Genomic DNA, 22635 nt, shown 5'->3' with positions numbered 1-22635 from the left:
ACCTAAATCTGGCCCTGGTCACGTGGTGTCAGAAGTGCTGGATGAAGAATGTGACACTCTCATCACCAACCCCACTGGGCCAGCCCTACCATTAGGTCAAGTGTGGTAGCTGCCTTCAGCAGCAGTTGCTGAGTGGCAGGAAGTGGAAGCAAAGTATCAGGAGGACAGAGCTTGTGTCTCCCATGGGTGTCCCCAGATTCATAGAAAAAAAATCTGATAAATTTACGCCAGTGCCTACCAGCTGACACTGCCCTGTTGGCAGTGCTGAAGTAAGATCCAGCTACTAGTTCTGTATGTGAAATGAAGGTGGCGCCATCTTGTCCTTCCCCTCAAGCAGCAACATATCTTGAGCGTCAACCCTGCAGGCACCCCCTGCAGGGAAACAACAGCTTGTAAAGTTCTTAGAATGGAAGAGCCCCACTCCTCAATTGAATTGAAGTTATTCCGGAATAAGAACGGAGAGCAAATAGAGAGTCTGTATTTGCCTTCCTAGGCGATGCACGTGGCGCTGTGGGTTAAACCACAGAGCCTAGGACTTGACGATTAGAAGGTCGGCGGTTCGAATCCCTGCGACAGCGTGAGCTCCCGTTGCTCGGTCCCTGCTCCTGCCAACCTAGCAGTTCAAAAGCACGTCAAAGTGCAAGTAGATAAATAGGTACCGCTCCAAGCGGGAAGGTAAATGGTTTTCTGTGCGCTGCTCTGGTTCGCCAGAAGCGGCTTTGTCATGCTGGTCAGGGGTCCCTTTACCTTTTTATTTGCCTTCATAAAGGAACAGCCTCTGGAAGAACACTGAGGGGATTTTGGGGGCTGAGACATTAAAGGGGTAGAGGCTTTGAAAAATACGAATGTTAACAGCTTTCTGGTTATTTTCGTGAGTGAAGTTCTTGGCTGCTTTTACTTGCTACTTTGTTACTTGGCTGCTTTTTAAATGCTATGTTGTAGTTATATTTTGGGCTGGATTCAACTAAATACTGTAGCTGTCCTAGCAGGAGCTAGGGCAAAATGGCTAGACCCATTTTGCTCCTGTTGTCACACAAAATTGGCCTAGGGAAAGGGAAATTGGGAGAATAGAAAAGGGGTGGGGTAGAGCATTATCTTTGCTTCCCCACCGCGCTGCTTTAGAACTGTAGCTCGTCACAAACTGCTTTTGAGGGTTGCCAATATTTTCAGACATAGTTTGTCATGTCACGGAAGGGCAGATGGGCTGCTCTGCTACAAAAATAAAATCCACTGGGCATGCAGACTTATTCACGCAGTCCTCTGAACTGCGGCTTAGGCTTGCAAATGAGAGCCAGTGTGGTGTAGTGATTAAAAGCGGTAGACTCATAATCTGGGGAACCGGGTTCGCGTCTCCGCTCCTCTACATGCAGCTGCTGGGTGACCTTGGGCTAGTCACACTTCTCTGAAGTCTCTCAACCCCATTCACCTCACAGAGTGTTTGTTGTGGGGGAGGAAGGGAAAGGAGAATGTTAGCCGCTTTGAGACTCCTTCGGGTAGTGATAAAGCAGGATATCAAATCCAAACTCTTCTTCTTCTTCTCTTCAAATGTAATAGTGCGCAGGGAGGGTAAATCAAATGAGTGCCTTTATGATGAAGCGCATATCTTCTTCCCCTTACACGAGAGACTCATTATCCCAGTTAGACGTTTTCCTTCTGCAGTCGGAACTAGGCCAGCTAAATTTGATCGCGCTGCTATATCCTGGCTTTGGACAGAAAAGGCAGCTCTGGGGACCTGCGTGTTGAAGATGTGGAACAAAAGCATACTTAAATAGAATAAGAAGCAGAGGGATTCTTTAAAGCTCCGGCCTCAGTCAGTACTCTTCAGCAGAGGTCCTTGAAGCATCACTCTAATATCAATTTGATTCTTCACCTTTGGGCCTTTGGGCACTCCAGAGAGAGAGAGAGAGATGGAGGGAGAGAGGGAAGGAGCTCTTCTTCCAATAGCCAGTAGGCAACTAGGCAGTCTAGGGCCCTATACAGCTCAGGACCAGGTTATTTGAGAGACCGCCTTACACCTTGTAGCTGGATTTCTCCTGCAAGTTCCAACGAGCCCAGAAGCCCAGCTCCTCCAAATGTTTCTATTTTCAAGGGACAATCCTGGATATAGAGAAGCTGTCCCAGTTTCTGATTTGATCCTGGAATGTCCTGCTTTTACGCATCAGAGAAATATGGAGTTACATGACCTATGATCAAAGGAGATAAGTAATGATGCAACCTTTAGAAGACATCTGAAGGCAGCCCTGTATAGTTTTTCTTATGTTTAATGCTTTAGTTGCTGTTGTTATGGAATAGGATGTCCCTGTTTTCCCTGCTGGAGGGTATAGAAGCCTTCTCATTGGAAGGGCAGATCCTGAAGCTGAGGCTCCAATACTTTGGCCACCTCATGAGAAGAGAAGACTCCCTGGAAAAGACCCTGATGCTGGGAAAGATGGAGGGCACTAGGAGAAGGGGACGACAGAGGATGAGATGGTTGGACAGTGTTCTCGAAGCTGCCAACATGAGTCTGACCAAACTGCAGGAGGCAGTGGAAGACAGGAGTGCCTGGAGTGCTATGGTCCATGGGATCATGAAGAGTCGGACACGACTAAACGACTTAACAACAACAACAAATAGAAGCCTTATCTGCAGTAACTCAAAGCTCCAGCGCTCTCTGGCTTTTGATTTTTTTTAAAGCACTGGTTGCATGTGCCATCTAATTTAAACCCATATTGTGTTTGAGTTCAGGGGTTCGCATCCTGCATATTCCTAGATGACCCTCAGGGTCCCTTCCATCTCTATGATCCTATTACCATTTACTCAAGGATGTTCAGTTTTGGAAAAAGAAAACAGAGGCTGTTATGGGCATAGTCCAGCAGAGGGCAGTAACATATACTTGTGTGCACACAATAAATAAATATACTAGACTTTTATATTAATCCTTGAGAAACAGAGAAGGGGGAAGATTGAGGATTTTTAAAACATACGGAAATCTTTAAGGATTGGCCTTACAGGTCTCAAGGCTATTTGTATAGCTGCCTAGGGAACTGGTGTCTGCTCCAGGGATGCACACGCTCCAAAAATAGAAATATAAAAAGTTCCCTTCTGCAGCACCAGAAAACCATTGGTCAATCTCTACCAGGCAAAGGTTCTCCAGGGTCTCAGGCAGGACTACAGGTGAAACTCAGAAAATTAAAATATCGTCGAAAAGTGCATTTATTTCAGTAATACTTATTATTATTATTATTATTATTATTATTATTATTACAAATGCTTTCTCTTGGAAATTCCACAGTAATAAAACAAATGGTTACAATAATACAAAAATAAACTATTACATTTCATTAATTACATTCCATTTATAATTGACCCGCCTAAAGACAAATAATTACAATTACAACAACTAAAGGCTTGGCATATCTTGCTTTGCATGTCATGCATCTATCTCATATATCACCTTTTAAGTTGCATTACTAAAATAAATGCAATTTTCGACGATATTTCAATGTTTCACCTGTATTTCCCAGGCCTATCTTGATATGAGGCCTGTCCCTGCTAAAATACTGTGACTATTCTTGAATGCTGTGGCGGCGGCTAGAACCCTGATTGCGAAAAATTGGGGGAAAAAGAAATAATTCCAACAAAACAAGAATGGCAAGATAAATTGTTTAGTTATGTTGAATTGGCAAGATTGACAGATGCGACCAGAGGTTATAGCAAACAAAAATTTCAAAAAGATTGGAAGAAATAAAGCGATTACCAGAAAAAGCAATGCCCGCAAATTACTACTTGGACTTGTTTTAATTAACTTTTGCAAATGGATATATGGTTAGAATAAAATCTTTAAATAGAAATATAAAGAGAGTTAATAAGAAGATAAAAGGAAGCAGATTATTATGGTTGATAACAGACCTGCGTAGAGGATGAAGGAAGTCATCAAAGAAAATGGATCTGAAATTTGGTTAAAATATACTAAAGTATGCTTCTATTTTTGTTGTGGTTCTTTTTGTTAATATTGTTATTTCTTTTTTGTTTTTCCTTTTTCCTATTTCTTTTTTCATTTTCATTTGTTATATAATGTATGTCTCTGTGTCATGTTTGTTTGCCTGCACATAAAATTAAAAAATAATAATAATACAGTACCGTGACTATTTTGCTACTATTTTCTTCCCCTATTGGAGAGATGCTGGGGCAAGCATTTTGGCTTGCTAGACAGAATTAATCTCCCCTCTCCTCCCCTTTCATGTGCTGTTCTCCCATCCCCCCCCAAGCCAATTTCAAGGGGCACACGGGGGGGGGGGGGAGAACCCATTGCACAAGCAGTAGTCCTTGCACAGGGTTTCTGCCAACAGAACCACTTAGTTGAATAGTCTCCTAAAGATTGTTTGGTCATTTGGTCTTCCAGGATGTGATCGTCAGCCCAATCCTCCCTGCCTCCTGTTGTTCCTCTAAGGCAGGCATCCCCAAACTGCGGCCCTCCAGATGTTTTGGCTTACAACTCCCATGATCCCTAGCTAACAGGACCAGTGGTCGGGAAGATGGGAATTGTAGTCCAAAACATCTGGGGGGGGTGAAGTTTGGGGATGCCTGCTCTAAGGTTTAACAAAAGCAGGGACAGGAGACAGGCTCCGAACAAATAAGTAATAATAATGAGGACAGACTGTTTGGTGCCAATGGGGTAACGTGCAGGATAATTAAGAGGTATAGTGGCTGTCCAGGCTGTTAAGAGGCAGGTAGCCACTTCGCAACAGTGAGCTTGATTAATAATGCCCGTTTGACCTTCTCCTCCATTGTGGGTTTTTACAGTTGCCATCAGTTAATTGTATTGACTGCTCACTGCTGGGACCCCACATGAAATGGATTCTGAATTCATTCAGCTTTACTCAGGCTGTCACTTCATTAGAGACTGGGCAGTTTTAGGACTTTTTTTTAAAAGCAGAAATGTGGAGGGGGAAATGGACAAAGGCTTGGGTTAAATTAGCATTGGGTACCTTACAGGCTTTTATTATTCCTGTACAGTACATAAAAAACAACAACTTGTGATTATTGCAATTCAGTATCAACACATTGAAGAAGGTGGGGGGAGGATTCTTTGTTACAGTATTTGGTACAGTATAAAGCTAACTTCCTGAATAAAACTGCTTTTTTAAAAAAAGACAATAACATGAAGTTCAGCGGGTTGTATATTGACTTGTTTGATTTGGTGCCATAGATCATCATTCTAATTCAGTAGATTACTGCTGCCTCCCCTGATAGGAACGCTGCTTCATGTTACTCCAAGGTGTGCTGTGTTCCTATTGGTAATACAAATTTTAATTTCTCAGCTTTGAGCCCATAATGCACGGGTGCTACATCTTGCCTCCTTTTTATTACAAAATGGAAATCCTCACTCAATCATCAGCAATTAGCTCCTGAAACACTCCTGGTCTATAGCCAACAGCTATGGCTTAAGACAGCTGAAAGCATAACACTGCCTTTCCTTAATTCCTCTAGGGAATCGCTTGCTCTTGGGCCCTTCATCAGTTAACCTTGCAGATCCCAGCCATCTTGGGAGGTTATTGATTCTTTTCCTGGCTTCAGATCCCTGCCCACTCAGGCTGCTTTACAGAACATTTGGCAAAGGTGGGCGAGAAACCTTGCAGAGTTCCAGTGGGGGCTGGCGTCTATAGGCAGGGCAGAAGGCAGGGAGGAGCACCATTGTTGGTGAAGCCCAATGACGTCCACAGCCAGAGCTAATGTTAGGCTGAGGCAACTAATCCTAGCATTCCCCCCTCCATGCTCCTCATTGCTGAGTTCTGCAAGAGCAACCAAGGAGGAGGATGCTGGCAGGTAATGCTGTCCCCTAAACAAGTTACAAGCAAATGGGCAAGTGGGGGCTGACTGAGCACAGACTGAGCTTGGTGGGGGCAGTGCCCCATTTGCCCCAATGGGCCAGTCTCCACTGCAGACCTCATTCCCATTGGGAATTTGCCATCTTGCATGAAGCATCTGTTGGGAGTGCCTGATGTTGCTGCTGTTTTGGGGTGAGGGATCCATGGATCCACCTCCCTGCTCAGCCAGGACTAAAAGACATCCACTGCTATACTCACTGCTCACCATAACAGACATATTTCAGAATATGTCAATCCGGACAGATAAATGGGACAATCTATATGAAGGTTGTTAAATATTATACATCATAGCAGATGCACTAAAAACCCTTGGGCACTCATAACACTGGTCACTTGTGAAGCCTTTGGCTGCCTTGAATGGCCTCACCTGATGAGCCCGCTTGTGGACGCGCTGCTAAATCTTATTTCTAAATCAAATAGCCCTATGAGGGCAGTGGTTTGGGTCAATCATGTTCATTCTGACTCTTTTCTTCTCTGATGGGGCACAAAGCAGGGTTTCACCATTGCCCCTATTTTATTTGTCGTCTCCCTTGAACCCATGTTATTTGCTATGTGCAACAGTCTGCTTTTGCAATGTTATATTTTTTTATTTTTTGGCAAGCAGCACACTAATAACAGAACGACATAATCTCAGTCTATCGAACGCCTGGGGGAAAAGACACATCATCCCCTGGTGCTGAAAATATGTCAATGAAAGTGCCAGGCAGGCCTTGCTGGGGAGCACATTCCACAAATGGGGAGCCACTACTGAAAAGTCCCTCTCCCTGGTTATTGCCCGCTTAGCCTCCTTCAGAGAGGGGACCAGGAGAAGGGTCTCAGGTGATGATCTAGGGGGGCAGGTATGTTCCTATAGGGAGAGGTGTTCCAGAATATATTGGGGTCATGAGCTGGAAAGTTCTGCATATGTCAAAACCAGCAGTGATCCAGCTGTGGTTATGGGGAACACACATGGTAGAAGCCTGGTGGACAAAGAAAACAGAAGACAAGGAAAACACAATGGTTGTGTGAATCGTTCACTGGTGGTTTTTTTATTTGGGCCACCTACCACTGTGCCTTTTGCTTAACTATGTTCAAAAGGACAGGTCCTTGTCCCAATCCGTGGATTAGTTTTAATTGTATAAGGAAATCTGTCATACTACGTAGTCCCTTGCTCAATGGATCTATGTTTGTTGTATGAAAGTCAAATAGCATAGGTGAGCTTTCACTCAGGGGCACACAAATTAGCACCATCCAACTCATATATGGGAGCAGCAGCTATAATCGCCAAAAAAAAAACCTAGCTTCAATGGGAAAGTAAACTCCCCTTTTGAAGTCCAGCCTGCACTGATGCTTCTGTCTGTATGATGTAATTCCACATCAGACAGAACAATGAACTGTAGATGAAAAAAATAAATGCCCCCACACCTCTCAGCTGATTCACTTGTTCCTTTTCAAAAGAAAAATCCACTTCTAAGCCTTAGATCTTAGTTTATTTCGCAGCATATCAACCCACTTAGAAAAGCATGAAACATTTTATTTGTGATCCAGCCATATGACTGGTGAGATATAGCCATTCCTAGAGGTGGCTAGGATTTCTCCTGTTCCTTCCTTTGAATTGGCGCAGTTAAACCCCTCACTACTGAATTGTTGTCATGGGGGCGGGTGTAGAGATGAAAGACTATCTTCCCTTAAGCAGGAGACATCAGAGGAATGGATGCAAAACAGCCCCATGTCTTATTCTTAAGCTATGAGCTTGGTCCTGAAAAGCAAAATTGAGAATGTGCCCCCACCCCATCCTAGCTCCTCTGCAACTCTAGCATATCCGATGCCCTCATTTTGCAGTAGGAAAACAACAGTCAGCTCCCCTTTCTGCTCCTGGTGGGATTTTTTTTAAAATACAAATTCTTTATTATTTTAATATTTTAAAATACAAACTTGGTAACGAAAAAAGAAAAATACATACAAAAAATACAAAAAATATAAGAGCTCACACATAAATTGCCAGATAAAAGGGGGGGGGGGAGAAAGAAAACGGGAAAAAATGTAAACAACAAAAAATAGCCATAAAAACAGCTCTTCCAATTATTCTCTCTGTAATTTATGTTATCGCACATTTGTGAATACTGTAGCTACTTATCGTTTCATTTCTTACTATTTATACTAGGTTCAGCCTAAGTCTGCTATTAGGGTTTCAGATATTCCATTATTCAATAAATATTCTTTGAACGTCCTCCATTCCTCCTGTGCTTTTTGTCTTGTTTGTCCTCTTATCCTTGCTGTTGTTTTTGCCAACTGTAAATATTCTAACATCAGAGTTTGCCAACCTGTTATGCTGGGTAAATTTTTGGATTTCCAATTTCGAGCCACTAGGACTCCTGCTGCTACTATTCCATACATTAGTAATATCCTTTTTGTTGTTTTAATATCCTCTGATATTATATTTAATAGGAATATTTCTGGGTTTTTTTCTGAATGTATGTTTTAGTAGTTTTTTAAGTTCTTCATAAATCATATTCCAATAGTTACAAATGATGGGACAACTCCACCACATGTGTATAAAGGATCCCTTTTCTCCACTACACCTCCAGCACACAGACAATTTGTTTTTATACAGTTTGGCAAGTTTCTCTGGTGTTTGGTGGGATATTTGTTATGCTTTCAGATTTTTAAGACAACAGCTCAAAAATAAAGTGAGGATATGATGATCCCCCAAGCACAGCCCCCCCCCCAATCCTGAGCAACCTTCCTTTTATGTTGGCGTATGGAAGCAGTATTCAGTGAGTGGATGGATGCTTTTTTTCCTTTTACAGTGGAACCTCGACTTACGTACGGCTCTACTTACGTACGATTCCAGTTACGACCTTCAATAGGTGCTTCGGCTTATGAACTTTCCTCTAGATGCGAACAGAGGCCTTGCCAGCAGCCCGGAGCTCACTTGGCTCACTTGGGCAGTGCTGGGGCCTCTGCCACTGGGGAGAGGGCCCCCATCCCACCCCCGAAGCTGTGGAAGAGGTGCCACCTGCAATAGGCACAGCAGGGCACACTGCAGCCCCAAACCCCACCAAGGAACTAACCTGAGGAAGTCCAGAGAAGAACCTGGCCTGACAAGAAAAAAAAGTGACCCTGGCTGAAAGGAATCAGCTCTTTACTGACCTTTGCCCCATCCCCAGCTTGTAGCCAGGTAAGCCCACCCAATTCTTGGTAGTTACCTTTCCACAAGGGCCAACATTGATGCCGAAATCCAGCATCGCCTGAGCTCTGAGTGCGGCTTTCTCCTGATTGAAGTGCAGAGTGTTTGACGACTGGGACATTCGCAGGGAAACCAAAATGCTTGTTTACAAAGCTATTGTACTACCAACCTTACTATATGCTTGTGAAACATGGACCACTTATAAACGCCATCTCCAACTCCTCGAAACATTCCATCAACGGTGTCTCCGAAAATTTTTACACATCACTTGGGAAGACAGGCGAACTAATATCAGTGTACTGGAAGAAGCAAAGATCACCAGTGTTGAAGCAATTATTCTTCAACATCAACTTCGTTGGACAGGTCATGTTGTGCGGATGCCTGATGATCGTCTTCCAAAGCAACTACTCTATTCTGAACTTAAAAATGGAAAGCGTAATGCTGGTGGTCAACAAAAGAGGTTTAAAGACTGTCTCAAAGCAAATCTTTAAAAATGTAGTATAAACACTGACAACTGGGAAACACTGGCCTGCGAGCGCTCCAGTTGGAGAACACCCTTTACCAAAGGTTTCATGGGCTTTGAAGACACTCGATCTCAGGACGCAAGGGAGAAATGTGCTAAGAGGAAGGCACGCTTGGTAAATCCACACCGTGATCAACTCCCACCTGGAAACCAATGTCCCCACTGTGGAAGGACGTGTGGATGCAGAATTGGCCTCCACAGTCACTTACGGACCCATTATTAAAACCGTGTTTATGGAAGACAATCTTACTCGGCTACGAGTGATCTCCCAAAGAAGAAGAAGAAGAAATGATGTTAATTTTTTCATCTACAATACTGTCTTATTTATTTTATAGTACAGTACATTGATAATTGCCTTCATTTTACGGATCTTTGGTCTCATTAGACAGTAAAATCCATGTAAAATTGCTGTTTTAGGGGGTGTTTTTCATCGTCTAGAACGGATCAATTCACTTTTCCATTACTTTCTATGGAAAAGTGCGACTCTACTTATGTACGTTTCTAGTTATGACCGGACCTGCGGAACGGATTATGGTTGTAAGTAGAGGTTCCACTGTATAATCTTTCTTGCCTTATGTTTTTTTAGACTGGTAGCAAACTCATGGGCATGGAAAGGAGGGATACAAGCATTTAAACTGACGAATCAAATGTCGCAGGAATGCTCTGTTGGATCAGACCAAATTTTGCACTTCTTGCAGGTCGTTAAATACAGGCATTCCCCCAACCCCCACTTACACGTGATTGACTCACGTGTGACTGTGATTCAAATCTGGAGGAGACCCTCCCTGGAGCCCAAAGAGGACATCATTGAGGGCAGAGGAACAGGGCCGGCCCTACGGCCAGGCTGGGTGGTGCAGGGCACCACGGCGCCGGCCCGCCGTGCAGCTGCGTCTGTGGCAGCCGCGCTGCGCCCACCCGCCCACTGCGCTGGGAAACGGGGCAGGAGGGCGCCGGAGAGATCACGCTGTGCCTGCCCGCCCACCCGCCGCACAGCAGCAGCGCTTGTGGCAGCTGCGTGCTGCGCCCACCCACCCACTGCGCTGGGAAACGCTTAAGATGGCCCTGCAGAGGAAGCCCCAAAGAGACCAGAAGTGCAGCTGCTCAGCTTCCCCAACCAGATTGCAGCGTAGCACAGCAGCAGCTTCCCTACATGTACTTCCAGCCTCCTGCCAGCCCCACAGCTTCAATTCTAGTTGTGGATATTTCTGGATACAGTATTATAGGTCTGGATTGGAGAGAGAGCATGTTTAAAGGATGATTAGAAGGTGTTCCCCACTTAAGCGATTTTCACGTATGCATGTGGGGCACCGGAATGTAACCACCGTGTAAGTGGGGTGGTGTAAGAACTTTAAGAGGTAAGGGAAATGGGTGCATTGCTTAGAGCAGAGCTTTCCAAACTTTGGTGACACACTTTTTAGACATGCATCATTAGCATGTTCGGTTTCTGTTAATTGGTTCTCATGGGAAACTTACAGATTCTTGCTTCACACAATTAACTCAAGGCAGTGTCAATTTACTCTTAGCAGGAAGCCAAGGTCTGCCTGGCCTGGAAACTACTCTCTGATTGGTTAACGACCAGCACTGAACTCTGTTATCTAGGAATGCTAGCACAGTTGTTTCTTGTTGGGTGTTAGGAGTAGGAGTGCTGCGTATGGTTGGAGAGAGAGATAGAGAGAGGATTTATTTTGCTTTGCTTTGTATGCAGAAACTCTGCTGGTTTTATTTTCTTTTAATAAATCCTGTAAATAGTTATTCCGCGTCTAGCCAACTAGTCATTTCCACCTCAACTAGCTTCTGCACTGTGCAGGAAAACTCTGCTACGTTTGGGCTAAAGCCACTAGAGCTATGCCTGACACTTCAAAATTCTAAGAAGCCGGAGGTTAAACTAACCCCTTTTCAGCCCCAAGCATTCGTGCGACACACCAACACACTGCAGCCAACACACTAATGTGTCGCAACACACAGTTTGGAAAGCTCTGGCTTAGAGAGCAAGCTATCTGGTACACATGCTTTTACATATATTAACAACTGCCTAGGAAAGGTATATTAATTCTTTATATCTCTGAGCGTACCTTATAAACTCATATAAATGGGAAAGGATCCAAACACCTGCGATCTTTTACTTCCCTCTCCACTTTCTTTTGATTTGCTACCTGATCTCGTGACTGCCAGCAGAGCTAACATCTTCTTCTCCCTTGACCTGGGGAAGAAGTAGCTGGGGGGCCGGGGGAAGTGGGGGAGCAACTGAACTTGCATAAATCAGAAAGGCTATATATAAATATCATTTTAAGCATGTGGTGTTTCTGATTGGGCAAGATAGTGGCTCCTACAGAGCTGCACATTTGAGCGCATACTTCAATCAAACAGAAAATTACACACGCAATAATCAGGCAAGACTTCATTAACAAAAGCAATCACTCTGGGTGCCCTCTGTTGGGAAAGATAAATGCAGGCTGAATGAGAACAATTCATCCCTCGTTCTAGGTCAGTGAAGTATGATTACTCCCAGGCACAATATTACACCAGCTTTCGAATGAGAGCCAAGGATGTGGTGCAGTCCATCAGTGGAAATCTTGCATTGAACTTGCATTAGTATAATTGCTTTATGCAACTCTGTTACCTTAGGCAGGGCGGAAGGAAAGGACCATGTTATGGTATGTGATGGTGATACTGCCACTATACCCCTCCCTCCTTTTCTTTAAACCAGGAATCCCCCAGACTTTGACAAGAGAGGAAATTCTTTCTGACAGTAAGAGCTGTTTCCTGTTTGACAGTGGAACGGACTCCCTTGGGAGGTTGTGGACTCTCCTTCCTTGGAGGTTTTTAAGCAGAGGTTGGATGGCCATCAGTCATGGATGCTTTAGCCGAGATGCCTGCATTGCAGGGGGTTAGACTAGATGTCCCTTGGGGGTCCCTTCCAACACTACGATTCTATGATTCTTTGAAAGTTATGTCCACACATATTGAGACCTGTTTACCCCGTGCAGTGAAGGGTTTTGGAACGATATCCTATGTCTGATGGGTCTTTTGCCACAAAGATGCCACAACGGCAATTTACTCATGAGTAGCCCGCTGACCTGGATGGGTTATCTGGACGGTTTGACAGTGTGTCTTCCTCAGTCCCTGCTGATTTGGAAGGTTCCATGTGGATCTCCTTCATGTCACCAGTGTAGCCGATTAGCAATAGACGGCATGCCTCTCTGCACCACATTTAACTAGCTTAAAAGGATCTGATACTGCAAAATTCAGTGGTGATCACTGGCTTAGATTACTTTCAAGGGAAATCAAACAAAGTCAAAAGTATCTTTATTACGGTCAAAGACCAGAAAGCAAGTTATAACAAATATGACATTGGAGATTGAATTGTGTTAAAAGATAGAATAAAATAAAATAAAGTAGAATTGCAATCCAATTCACAGAATCGATGCTTACATTTAAAATTGAGTTTCAGCCTTTTACCGTTTTAAATTTTTTAATTTAATAGATCTCTGCTACTTATTATCATTCCTTCAGGGATTAAAGTTTGATCTCCATCGCTGGTCATTGCTGACACCATTGCTCGTCCTATTCTTGTCGCAATGAGACAAAACTTTTGCAACGGGCCTGGTGGTCTCCAAATCTTTATCAGCTAGGAGATGTCTGGTACAGGGCCGGTACCAGGACGCCGGGCCGGTAGGCTGGGCGCTGCGCCCAGCGAGGTCAGGGGCGCCGGAGCGATCTCCGTCCCTCAGCGTCAGGGCGCCCGACCTGCTCGAGACTGCCCTGGTCTGGTCTAAGCCTCGTCTGAGCTACCGGGTAATTTCCTCAGTATCGGTTCGATCAGCTCTTTTCTTGAATTGCAATATAGTGGACAGTATAAAAGAATGTGCCCAATGGATTCAATCTCATTATTATCACAGGCAGGGCCAGCTCTAGGTAGACCCCCGGTGGCGCAGGGCACCATGGCGCTGGCCCGCCAGGAGGGCGCCGCGAGCTGCGCCTGCCCGGTCCGCCGGTTCAACAACCGCGCTGTGCCCACCCGCCCACCGTGCTGGGAAACGGGGCGGGGGCGCCGGAGGTATCCGTCGCTCCACGGCGCCAGGGGCGCTTAAGACGGCCCTGATCACAGGGGCATAATCTTTGTTCGATCGGTATCTTATTGTAGCTGCCCTCTAACAGAGCTGAGGGGAGGGCATTAAAGCGAGCCCTGGGAAATGCCCATCGGTGTTTAGAGTTGTCTAGTGACTTGAGATCGTTTGCTAGATGGAGCCTTTGGGAATCATAAAGAGATCTGTAAATTATAGAGAGTCGATTAAAATCATTTTGGGCTTCGATGTCCCTGAATCTTTCTTTGATTGTGTTCTTGGCCCTTCCCATTTCTAAACTTAATAAATGCTCTGGGGAGAGGCCATATGTGGACAATTTTCTAAGAATGTCCTTCCGCCAACTGGATTGGAATTTGTTAGGAAATCAAAGGAATTCATGGACCGCTTGTTGCTGCTTTTTTAGCCAGAATAGCTAAATGGAACCCACATATTCAGAGGCAGAGTATTTCTGAATACTAGTTACTGGTGTTGGAGTTTGACACTTGCCTCCATGTCCTGCTTGTAGGCTTCCCAGAAATAATCTGCCTGGCCCTAGCTTCCAAGGTTTTCCCACACCTATGCCCATTGAAGTGGGGGGGGGGGGAGAGAGAGAGACCTGCTTTCAGTTTCTCTCAAGTACTGTCCATGAATATTAGTCACATTTTATGCAACCAGGAATGCCCTGGAAACAAGCCCCAGTTACAAGCTTCTCCACATCATAATTATTTCAGTGGGCATTTGAGAGCCTGGATTCCCAACATAGTTCTTAAAAGCCCTTTTCATAAATATTCCATGGCCTTTTCGAGCCTGTAATGTGCCACAGTGACATTAAAGAGGAAGCTGTTTGAAGGGGAGGGATGTCAACAAATTTATCCACCAATAGCGTGCTCTTTTGGCACAAAAAGCACATTCTTATCTTTACATCCCATAATGAGAAGGCAGAGCCAGAACTGGTTGCTGTGTAAACTCCTTGGGTACAGTTGAGAAGAAGAAGAAAGAGAAGAGAGAGAGAAAGAACTATTTCTCTTTGGCTAACATTTCTTCTGCTTGTCCTGACGGAGGAACGAGATCTGCATTCGTGCTATTATTTTCCCCTGCGGTTTTTTTTTTCGCCCTGAGAAGCATTAAAGGAAACTTCTTTTCACATGATGTCAGACTGCGAAGGGATAGCTGTGGGTAAGTGCCAGAATTATATTTACCACACTGTCCTGAAGTCTAGTTCACAGCCTCGGCTTTCAAAGGAGGAGGATGAGAAAAGCAGCACCATTCTAAACCTTGTCAGTTCAGGCAGAGCAAGGCTGCAAACAGAGTGTTTTAGTCTGATTTTCCCCTCCAAAACCAGCCAGGTTCTTCCATAGCTGTTGTTGGACATGTGCTGCAGAGGTTATGTGTTGTTGTTTTTTATGTTTCTCTTTGCTTGAAGCTTTGAATAATAGATCGATTAATGCTCCTTTTCTGACGTTTTTAAAAATCTAACTAACTTCATGCTTCTGGGGGAGGAATGCTATTAATAATTATATATGTATGAAAGGATATTGGGTGAGAAAGTGGTGAAAGCATGCAAAGGGACTAATTCTGTCAAAATGGCAGTGTCCAAATCTGTCCTTTAGGGCACTTGGAGAGGAATGTCCGGGAATGGGACCAGAAATAAGCATCCTGTGTCACTTCCTAACTGCAAAAGGGCAACAGGAACAGAGGTGGAAAGCAATAAACATTAATCCAATGCTGGGGCGGGAGACATAATTGCACTTCAGTTTCAAAACAAGCAAAGCATATCTAAGCCCATTCCTTTGCCGCGCTCCATACCCAACAGTACAAGTTATTTATCCTTTTCCACGTAGGATAGTTTAAAGCGATCGCAGGACCGTTTTGTTTTGTCATGGAGCAATGCCCACTTTTGGAATACCAATTTGGGAGGATAAAAAAGAGCGACGTTTCCCAGGCCACCCAATTTCCTCCGTGGCTTGAGCAGAGATTTGAACCGAGACCTGCCAAATGCTTTTGTCCCCTGCACCATGCATATCCGCCAACATTTCTCTGATGAAAATAGGGATGTCTCATTCCATAATGCTAATTTTACTATTTATACCCCACACAACTTACTGGGTTACCCCAGCCACTGTGGCCAGCTTCCAACATATATAAAAACATAATTAACCTTTTTTAAAAACAAAAAAACAAAACCCTTCCCTATATAGGATTGCCTTCAGAAGGCTTGGGGGTCAGATAACTCCATACCCTCCAACGAAAATAGGGATGTCATAAGTAAAAGCAGGACAGCTACGTCCCCTTCACAATCCTCAGCCACGGCTGAAGAGGGCTAGTTCTGAATGAACTGAAAGTAGAGTTCTCACAGCTAGTAACTACAGTGCAGAGGTTTCAAAAACTACAACTTGTGCTTAAGGCAAGTGGTGTTGGGGCTTGTTTTTTTGCCACCAGGTTGTTTGATTTTGTAGGTAAATTGACCAAACAGTTTGATTTGTTTGTTTTTATGACTGTGTGCCTTAATATGGTATCTTGTCCACTGCTCTGCAAATGTAAAAAAGATGATCAAAAGTTCTGCAAGATGATCAAGAGCTCTCTTTGCAAATAAATGTGCTGCTGCAGAAACTGATTTAATGTGAGCACAAGCTATTCTGTGCTCTGAACGTGTATTTCCGTATTGTAGAATCCACCTGGTTTCGTCTTATATGTATGGTGTCAGCAATCCTTTGCATTAGGAAAGAAGGGTATTTTTGCTTGCCGTATCAAAAGGCATGCTGTGCTGCTAAGTAACCAGAGCAGTTTGCTTGGCCAGCAGAACAGGCCTCGGTTTTAGAATCTGGAACCGTGTTTGCTTGCTAAGCATAGTGAGTCATATCAAGGAAGTGGGAGAGGACAGGGACATGGGATTCAGATGACAGAGACAGTATTTAATGCACACCTAACATGAATGAATCTGCAGCGATGGCTGTTCATTAAGTTATATTCCCCTGTTGCAAAAGAAGATGGCTTTGAATGTAATTTCAAACAGACAGAATGTGATATGACTGTTTCACTGTGAGCACAACAGCAGCATCACAATCTGCTTTAACCACTGACTATTCAGTTGATGCCAATCACATCTTGCTTCCTGGCGCCAATATCTTTGAGTGGGCCAATTTTCATCATGGTCATGACTGGAGGAAAGGGTTAAATATTCTCTCCCTGTGTGCTACAGGTGCGAATCCCACCTACCACCCCTACACAGTGGCTATTTAAAATGTCAAAGTAAGTGTGTCAATTGTTTTCATGTGTTTCCCGTTAATATCAAGTTTGACCGTCAGTATGGTACCTTATTGTGCAGCTTCTAATTTCTATGCAAAGCCAAAATACGTATTTCGTCTAACTCTTCTCTGTTTCCCCGTGGAAGGAGAGGCTAACTTGTTCCATGTTTATTGGAAATAGCCTAAGATAGTGACAAACTGGAAACGACAAAGGTTTGACCTAGGTAATATATGTGAGGCGTTAAAAATTACTGCTACTGTTTTCTTTTTCTTTCTTTCTTTTAAACTACCATATTTTCTCGTGTATAACACATCCCCATGTATAAGATGACCCCTATTTTTTTGGACCGCAACAAAAAAAATTGGGGTGAGATTGCCCAGAGTTGTTGAGCTTTTTTGGGGGGGGGGGTATCACCGCATCGCCGCAATTTATTTCTAAGGGGAAAAAATATTGTCTTAAACACAGAAAAATACGGTAGTACCAGAAGATTTCTAAATGTTGATCTACCAGCAGGTAGACCCGCAATCTATGACTGAGTGGCTGTGAAAGGTTTGGGATTTGCGTGTTTAGACCTTTAAACCTCCCCCTTAAATAAATTCTCACAAGACTCAAATTTTAGGTTTGGTTTTTGGCAGAATTTAGGCCACAACTTTATTGATCACAGCAAGTGAGTGGTTGCATAGGCTCTGGTTCGACTAGCTCCCTGCACCCTTGCAGGTAGCGCTGACCCAGGGCACTACCATAGGTCAGCCTAGGGTGAACACCTGGAATGGCAGAAAGCCGGGGACATGCTATGTCCACCACCCAAATGTCCCCCTGGACTCAGGCATGGGTTGACCAAACCATTGAGTCCCTGGATTCCTTTAATGGAATACCCCTTCACATAGGGATGGTGAAAGCGTTCCCCCATCCGTATCACCTGAACCAGAGCCCATCCGCAACCTTACAAGTTGTGACGATTTGCTACCCGGCAGGCGAAACCCAAATGGCACCAGCCAATCAGCCAAGTGGGGAAAATTCCTGCCGTGCCCCTGTCCCAACGACAGACGACACACGACAGCATAGCAAGGTCAAGTGTGTAAGCCCTAAATATAGGGAGAGGTGGGCAGGTGTTCCGATGCACGCACCGAAAGAGGAAGCTCAGGGACACATGCATTGGCATATAAAGGTCCCTTGATCCATTTGGCTAGCATCCCATTGGTCAGATTAAACCCAGCATCAAGGGTCCTACCAATCGGGTGCTGTGGCTATCCAATCGTACCCATCCACTACACAAGGGTTTGGTTGCCATGTCTCACCGCAACACGTGCCCTCTTTGAGGGGGAACACAATATGGTGTACATGGTGAAGAGTAACAGCAACAAGCCAGTTTATCATTACAGTACATGCATGAGTTGCAGCTAGCCGCAGGGCCATGTGCTTCCCCTTCCTCTTACCTTTTCCTTTGCATGTGGAGGGAGGAAATCAGTAGCTTCCATTTGCAATTTGTAACAAACCACAGTTTGCTGTTCTATCTGAAAATGGTAAACTGCGGCTTGTGCGAACCATTGCTCACTAACCAGGATATTAATCCAAAACAAACACAGTAAAATCTGGAGGAGCAGAGTGCCGCTATTTAAAGCATAGTCATTATTACGTTCATATGTCACTGTGTGAGATGTACCAGTTCCTTCCTTTACTACTGAATTGGAGCAAATGGCAATTCGGGTTTTCTGTGGATTGGTGTTTGCTCCGATTCAGCAGTAAAGAGCAGGTTTTCGCAGGGAAAGCAACGTGTGTGTGTGTGTGTGTGTGTGTGTGTGTCTGCTGTGAGTGCTGGAATGAAGACCGCTGCTTGCTGCAAGGCCCAGTTCCACCTGGCCTAGGGGGCAGGGCCCACACCTGCATTGAACAGCCAAAAGAGGCTCTGGGAGGCCAGAGGGACATTGCTGGAGCAACTGCTGTGTTGGGACAACTTGCTAAAATGTTTCAAAACGTTTTAAACAGTTTTAATTTTGGTTCCTCTCTTTTGTTCTTGTTGGGTTGGAGTTGGTTAAATGTTTAGCTGGGGTTGGCATTTCTTTTAATTTGGGTATAATTGCAAATTGTTTGTTGTTAGTGTTGGTTTCTATTGACTTATTGGTTAATTTAAAGTCAGTATAAGATATTTTGCTTTTTAATGTTTGATGCTTTATTATTATTTTTATATAGGCTGTAAGCCAGGGGAAACCCAGCCAGATTGGCTGGATATAAATAATAAAATTATTATTATTAATTATTGTTGTTGTTGTTAATTTTTATTAGAGAAAACAGTGGGGCAGACCTGTGCCTAGCAGGCGAGGGCAAAAGGTATGGATAAGCCTGTAGAATAACCAGACACCATCATTTCTGAGCTGTTTGCAGCCTACACAAGTATGCAGTCTGAGAACAGCTGCATAATTGTTCTTTCCAGATTGGGTAGGAGGGGAATGAAGGCAGGATAGGGGAGTTCTTCTCTATGACCTCCTCTTGAGCTTTCAGTAGCTAGATGTAAATGAGCCAATATTTCTTTCCCACAAGAAGCCTTAATTATACACAGCTCTTCAGGTCTTAGCAAGGCAACTTCACCAGTTTGAAAATGCTGGGCTTTTCCTCCTTGCTTTGAATGGAAAATTAAATGTGTTGGGGGATGAGATGACAAGAGCATAAAATAACAGGGGGCAGAGAAGTGCATGCTGGGACTTAAAAAACAAGCACCGGGGGGAGGCATATAATTATCATTAAATGCAATGCAAAAATTGTACGTAAATAACTTTTAAAACACATAAACAAAGTCACCAAATGCAAATCAGGAAACCAGTCACGTTAAATAGAGGGAATCCATGTGTTCAAAATGAATACTCTTACCCAGTGCTTTTTTCTAAAAAAAATGTTTAGGGGTATCGATTGATTGATTGATTGATTGTTTTTCTATGCTGCTTTTCATTCAAATGAATCTCAAAGCGGCTTACAACCAATAAATAACCATAATGCAATAAAACATAATAGCACATCGTGAATATAGCATACATCATATACAATAATTAACAGTTACAGGTAGGTAGTCGTGTTGGTCTGACGCAGTCAAAACAAAATAAAAAAATCCTTCCAGTAGCACCTTAGAGACCAACTAAGTTTGTCATGACAAACTTAGTTGGTCTCTAAGGTGCTACTGGAAGAATAATTAACAGATTATCAATAAAACAGTTGCAATAAAAAAACTTAACAAAACAGCAACTAAAAATAAGCTAAACCTCACACACTTCTTCAGTGTATCTGAAGAAGTGTGCATGTACACGAAAGCTCATACCAAAATAAAAACTTAGTTGGTCTTTAAGGTGCTACTGAAGGAATTTTTTTATTTTGCTTCGACTCAGACCAACACGGCTACCTACCTGTAACTAAACCTCACAGTTATGGCAAGTCACATGATTAACAAATCAACACGGCATTTAGAATCTATAAAATATTAAAAACATTAACAAAATACTATAGCTGCTAAAAATATAAGCTAAGCACTAAGTTCATTCACACAATCTCTGCACCCCCATGACTCATACCCTCTCCCCTTTAAAACAAAATTAAACTATGCAGCAAATCAACACAATAAATACTAATTGAAATGCAGTGGTGCCTCGCAAGACGAAAGTAATTCGTGCTGCGAGTCGCTTCGTCTAGCGAGATTTTCGTCTTGCGAAGCGCAGTTTGCTGCAGCAAAAAAAAAAACACGCCGTAAAACTTCCGTCTTGCGAAGCGTGGCCATAGAAAACTTTGTCTTGCGAAGCGCCGAAAACATCGCAAAACGCTTTCATCTTGCAAGCTTTTCGTTGCGCGAGGCATTCGTCTTGCGAGGTACCACTGTAATAAGAATTACATTTATACTAAAACTAAACTAATCCCCAGCCCCAACAAATGTCCACCCTGCCCACAACAGCATAAAAAAACAAAACAAGAAAAACATTTAAAACACCATAGATCAGGGGTCAGCAAACTTTTTCAGCAAGGGGCTGGTCCACTGCCCCTCAGACCTTGTGTGGGGCGGGACTATATTGGGGGGGGATGATGCAAGAGCACCACGAGCCCCAGTGGCTGCTTACCTGTGTCTTGCAAGTGTCTGGGGCTGGCAGCGTGTCTTGCAAGTGTCTGGGGCTGGCAGCTCCAGAGAGGGGCTGCCTAAAATGGCGGCCACTTGTGCGCTGCTGCTGCCGGCACCAGCAAAGCCCAGCCCCCTTCCTCCTCTAGACAGAAAAAAAAAGCACTGCTCTTATCCCATACAGCAGGCTTCACCAACCCAGTACCTTCCAGGTGTTTTGGAACTGTAACTCCCATCAACCCCAGCCAGCATGCCAAGGCTGCCAGAGAGGGAAAAAAATACAGCCGTACTTTGGTTTTCGAACAGCTTTGTTCTCGAACGTTTTGGCTCCTGAACACTGCAAACCCGGAAGTGACCGTTTGCAAACAATTTTTGGAAGCGGAACGTCCAATGAGGCTTCCGCGGCTTCCGATTGGCTGCAGGAGCAATTGGGGAGGTGCCTGTATTATTAACACTTGTCGCTTTACAGTGGAACCTCGGTTTATGAACACCTCGGTTTACGGATGTGTGGTTTACGAACGCGGCAGACCCATCTGGAACGGATTACTTCACTTTCCATTACTTTCAATGGGAAAGTTCGCTTCAGTTTATGAACGCTTCAGTTTATGAACAGACTTCCGGAACCAATTACACCCATGCTTTGGGTTAAGTACGCTTCAGGTTGAGTACTCCGTGGACCCGTCTGGAACGGATTAATCCACTTTCCATTACTTTCAATGGGAAAGTTCGCTTCAGTTTATGAACGCTTCAGTTTATGAACAGACTTCCGGAACCAATTGTGTTCATAAACTGAGGTACCAGTGTACTCATGAAAGTGACCCAAACTGACTTACAACCGAAACACTAAAACCAACCACAACAAACATATCCTCTACCAATATGTGCTCTATCAACGATCTGCAACAAGCCTTGAATATTACAAGGGGATGGAACTATCCGGGGTCTGTGATCTTCCCGAGTTTCGAAAACGGCACACAACTGCACACTCTGCCACTTTCACAGGCAGGCAACTTAAAGAAAGCAGGGCAAGTGTAATGTGATCGTAGCTGCATAAAGCGACCAGACAAAAACATGCTGCAGTGCTCTGAATCAGCTGCGAGCGAGAGGGAAATGCTGCGCTACTGGGCATATCTCAGTTGTCCTCATTACCTCGATGAGGCACTGTGACAAGGTCAACCCAAAGCAGACATGAATGAAGCTTGGTCTTTTAGCCCCAAGTCACTGACTCCAGTAATGAAAGTACAGTAGATTATATGGCTTTTTGAACTGCCCTAGAGTTGTACCATTACTCTCAGCTGAGTGAGGCATGCGGATGAGAAGTTTGGCCGGCGTTGTATTGTGTTTCCCCTGCATTCTGTACATATCCTGATTTGGGGACCATTTTCCCCAGCAGGTTCCCAATTGGTGATCCCATCCAGGGGGTTTGTGGCACATACCCGTCAACTGTCCAGGACATCCCGATTCCAGGGGCCATGCGCTCAAAAACACACGAGATCACGGCAGGGCGCGTGTGTTGCGTGAGATTGCGGCGCCCAAAATTGTGTGGTTTGGGGCACCATGCTCTCGCACAGGTCACATGACTCTTGCAGGTTCACATTGGGGCAAGCCATTTCCCTTCATATAATGCATTGTTGTATGCCATTTCCCATGTTGTATGCTATGGTTTTCCCAGTAGT

At 44.2% G+C, this 22635-nt stretch overlaps 1 protein-coding gene across 2 annotated transcripts in view; it reads left to right on the top strand.

The window, feature by feature from the left end:
* The first annotated feature begins 14572 nt into the window (after positions 1–14572).
* EML1 (EMAP like 1) overlaps positions 14573–22635 on the top strand; it is a 124927-nt gene continuing 116864 nt past the window's right edge. Inside the window, exon 1 of one of the 2 annotated variants that reach the window (XM_060271899.1) lies at positions 14573–14799. In XM_060271899.1, coding sequence (XP_060127882.1) covers positions 14769–14799 — 31 coding nt within the window. In that variant the 5' untranslated portion in view covers positions 14573–14768. The remainder of the gene's footprint in view (positions 14800–22635) is intronic. The other variant, XM_060271907.1, reaches the window with a different exon arrangement.

The sequence above is a fragment of the Zootoca vivipara genome, chromosome 1, assembly GCF_963506605.1.
Source record: "Zootoca vivipara chromosome 1, rZooViv1.1, whole genome shotgun sequence".
Classification (NCBI taxonomy): Eukaryota; Metazoa; Chordata; class Lepidosauria; order Squamata; family Lacertidae; genus Zootoca; species Zootoca vivipara.
This window is presented reverse-complemented; position numbering and strand designations above follow the sequence as displayed.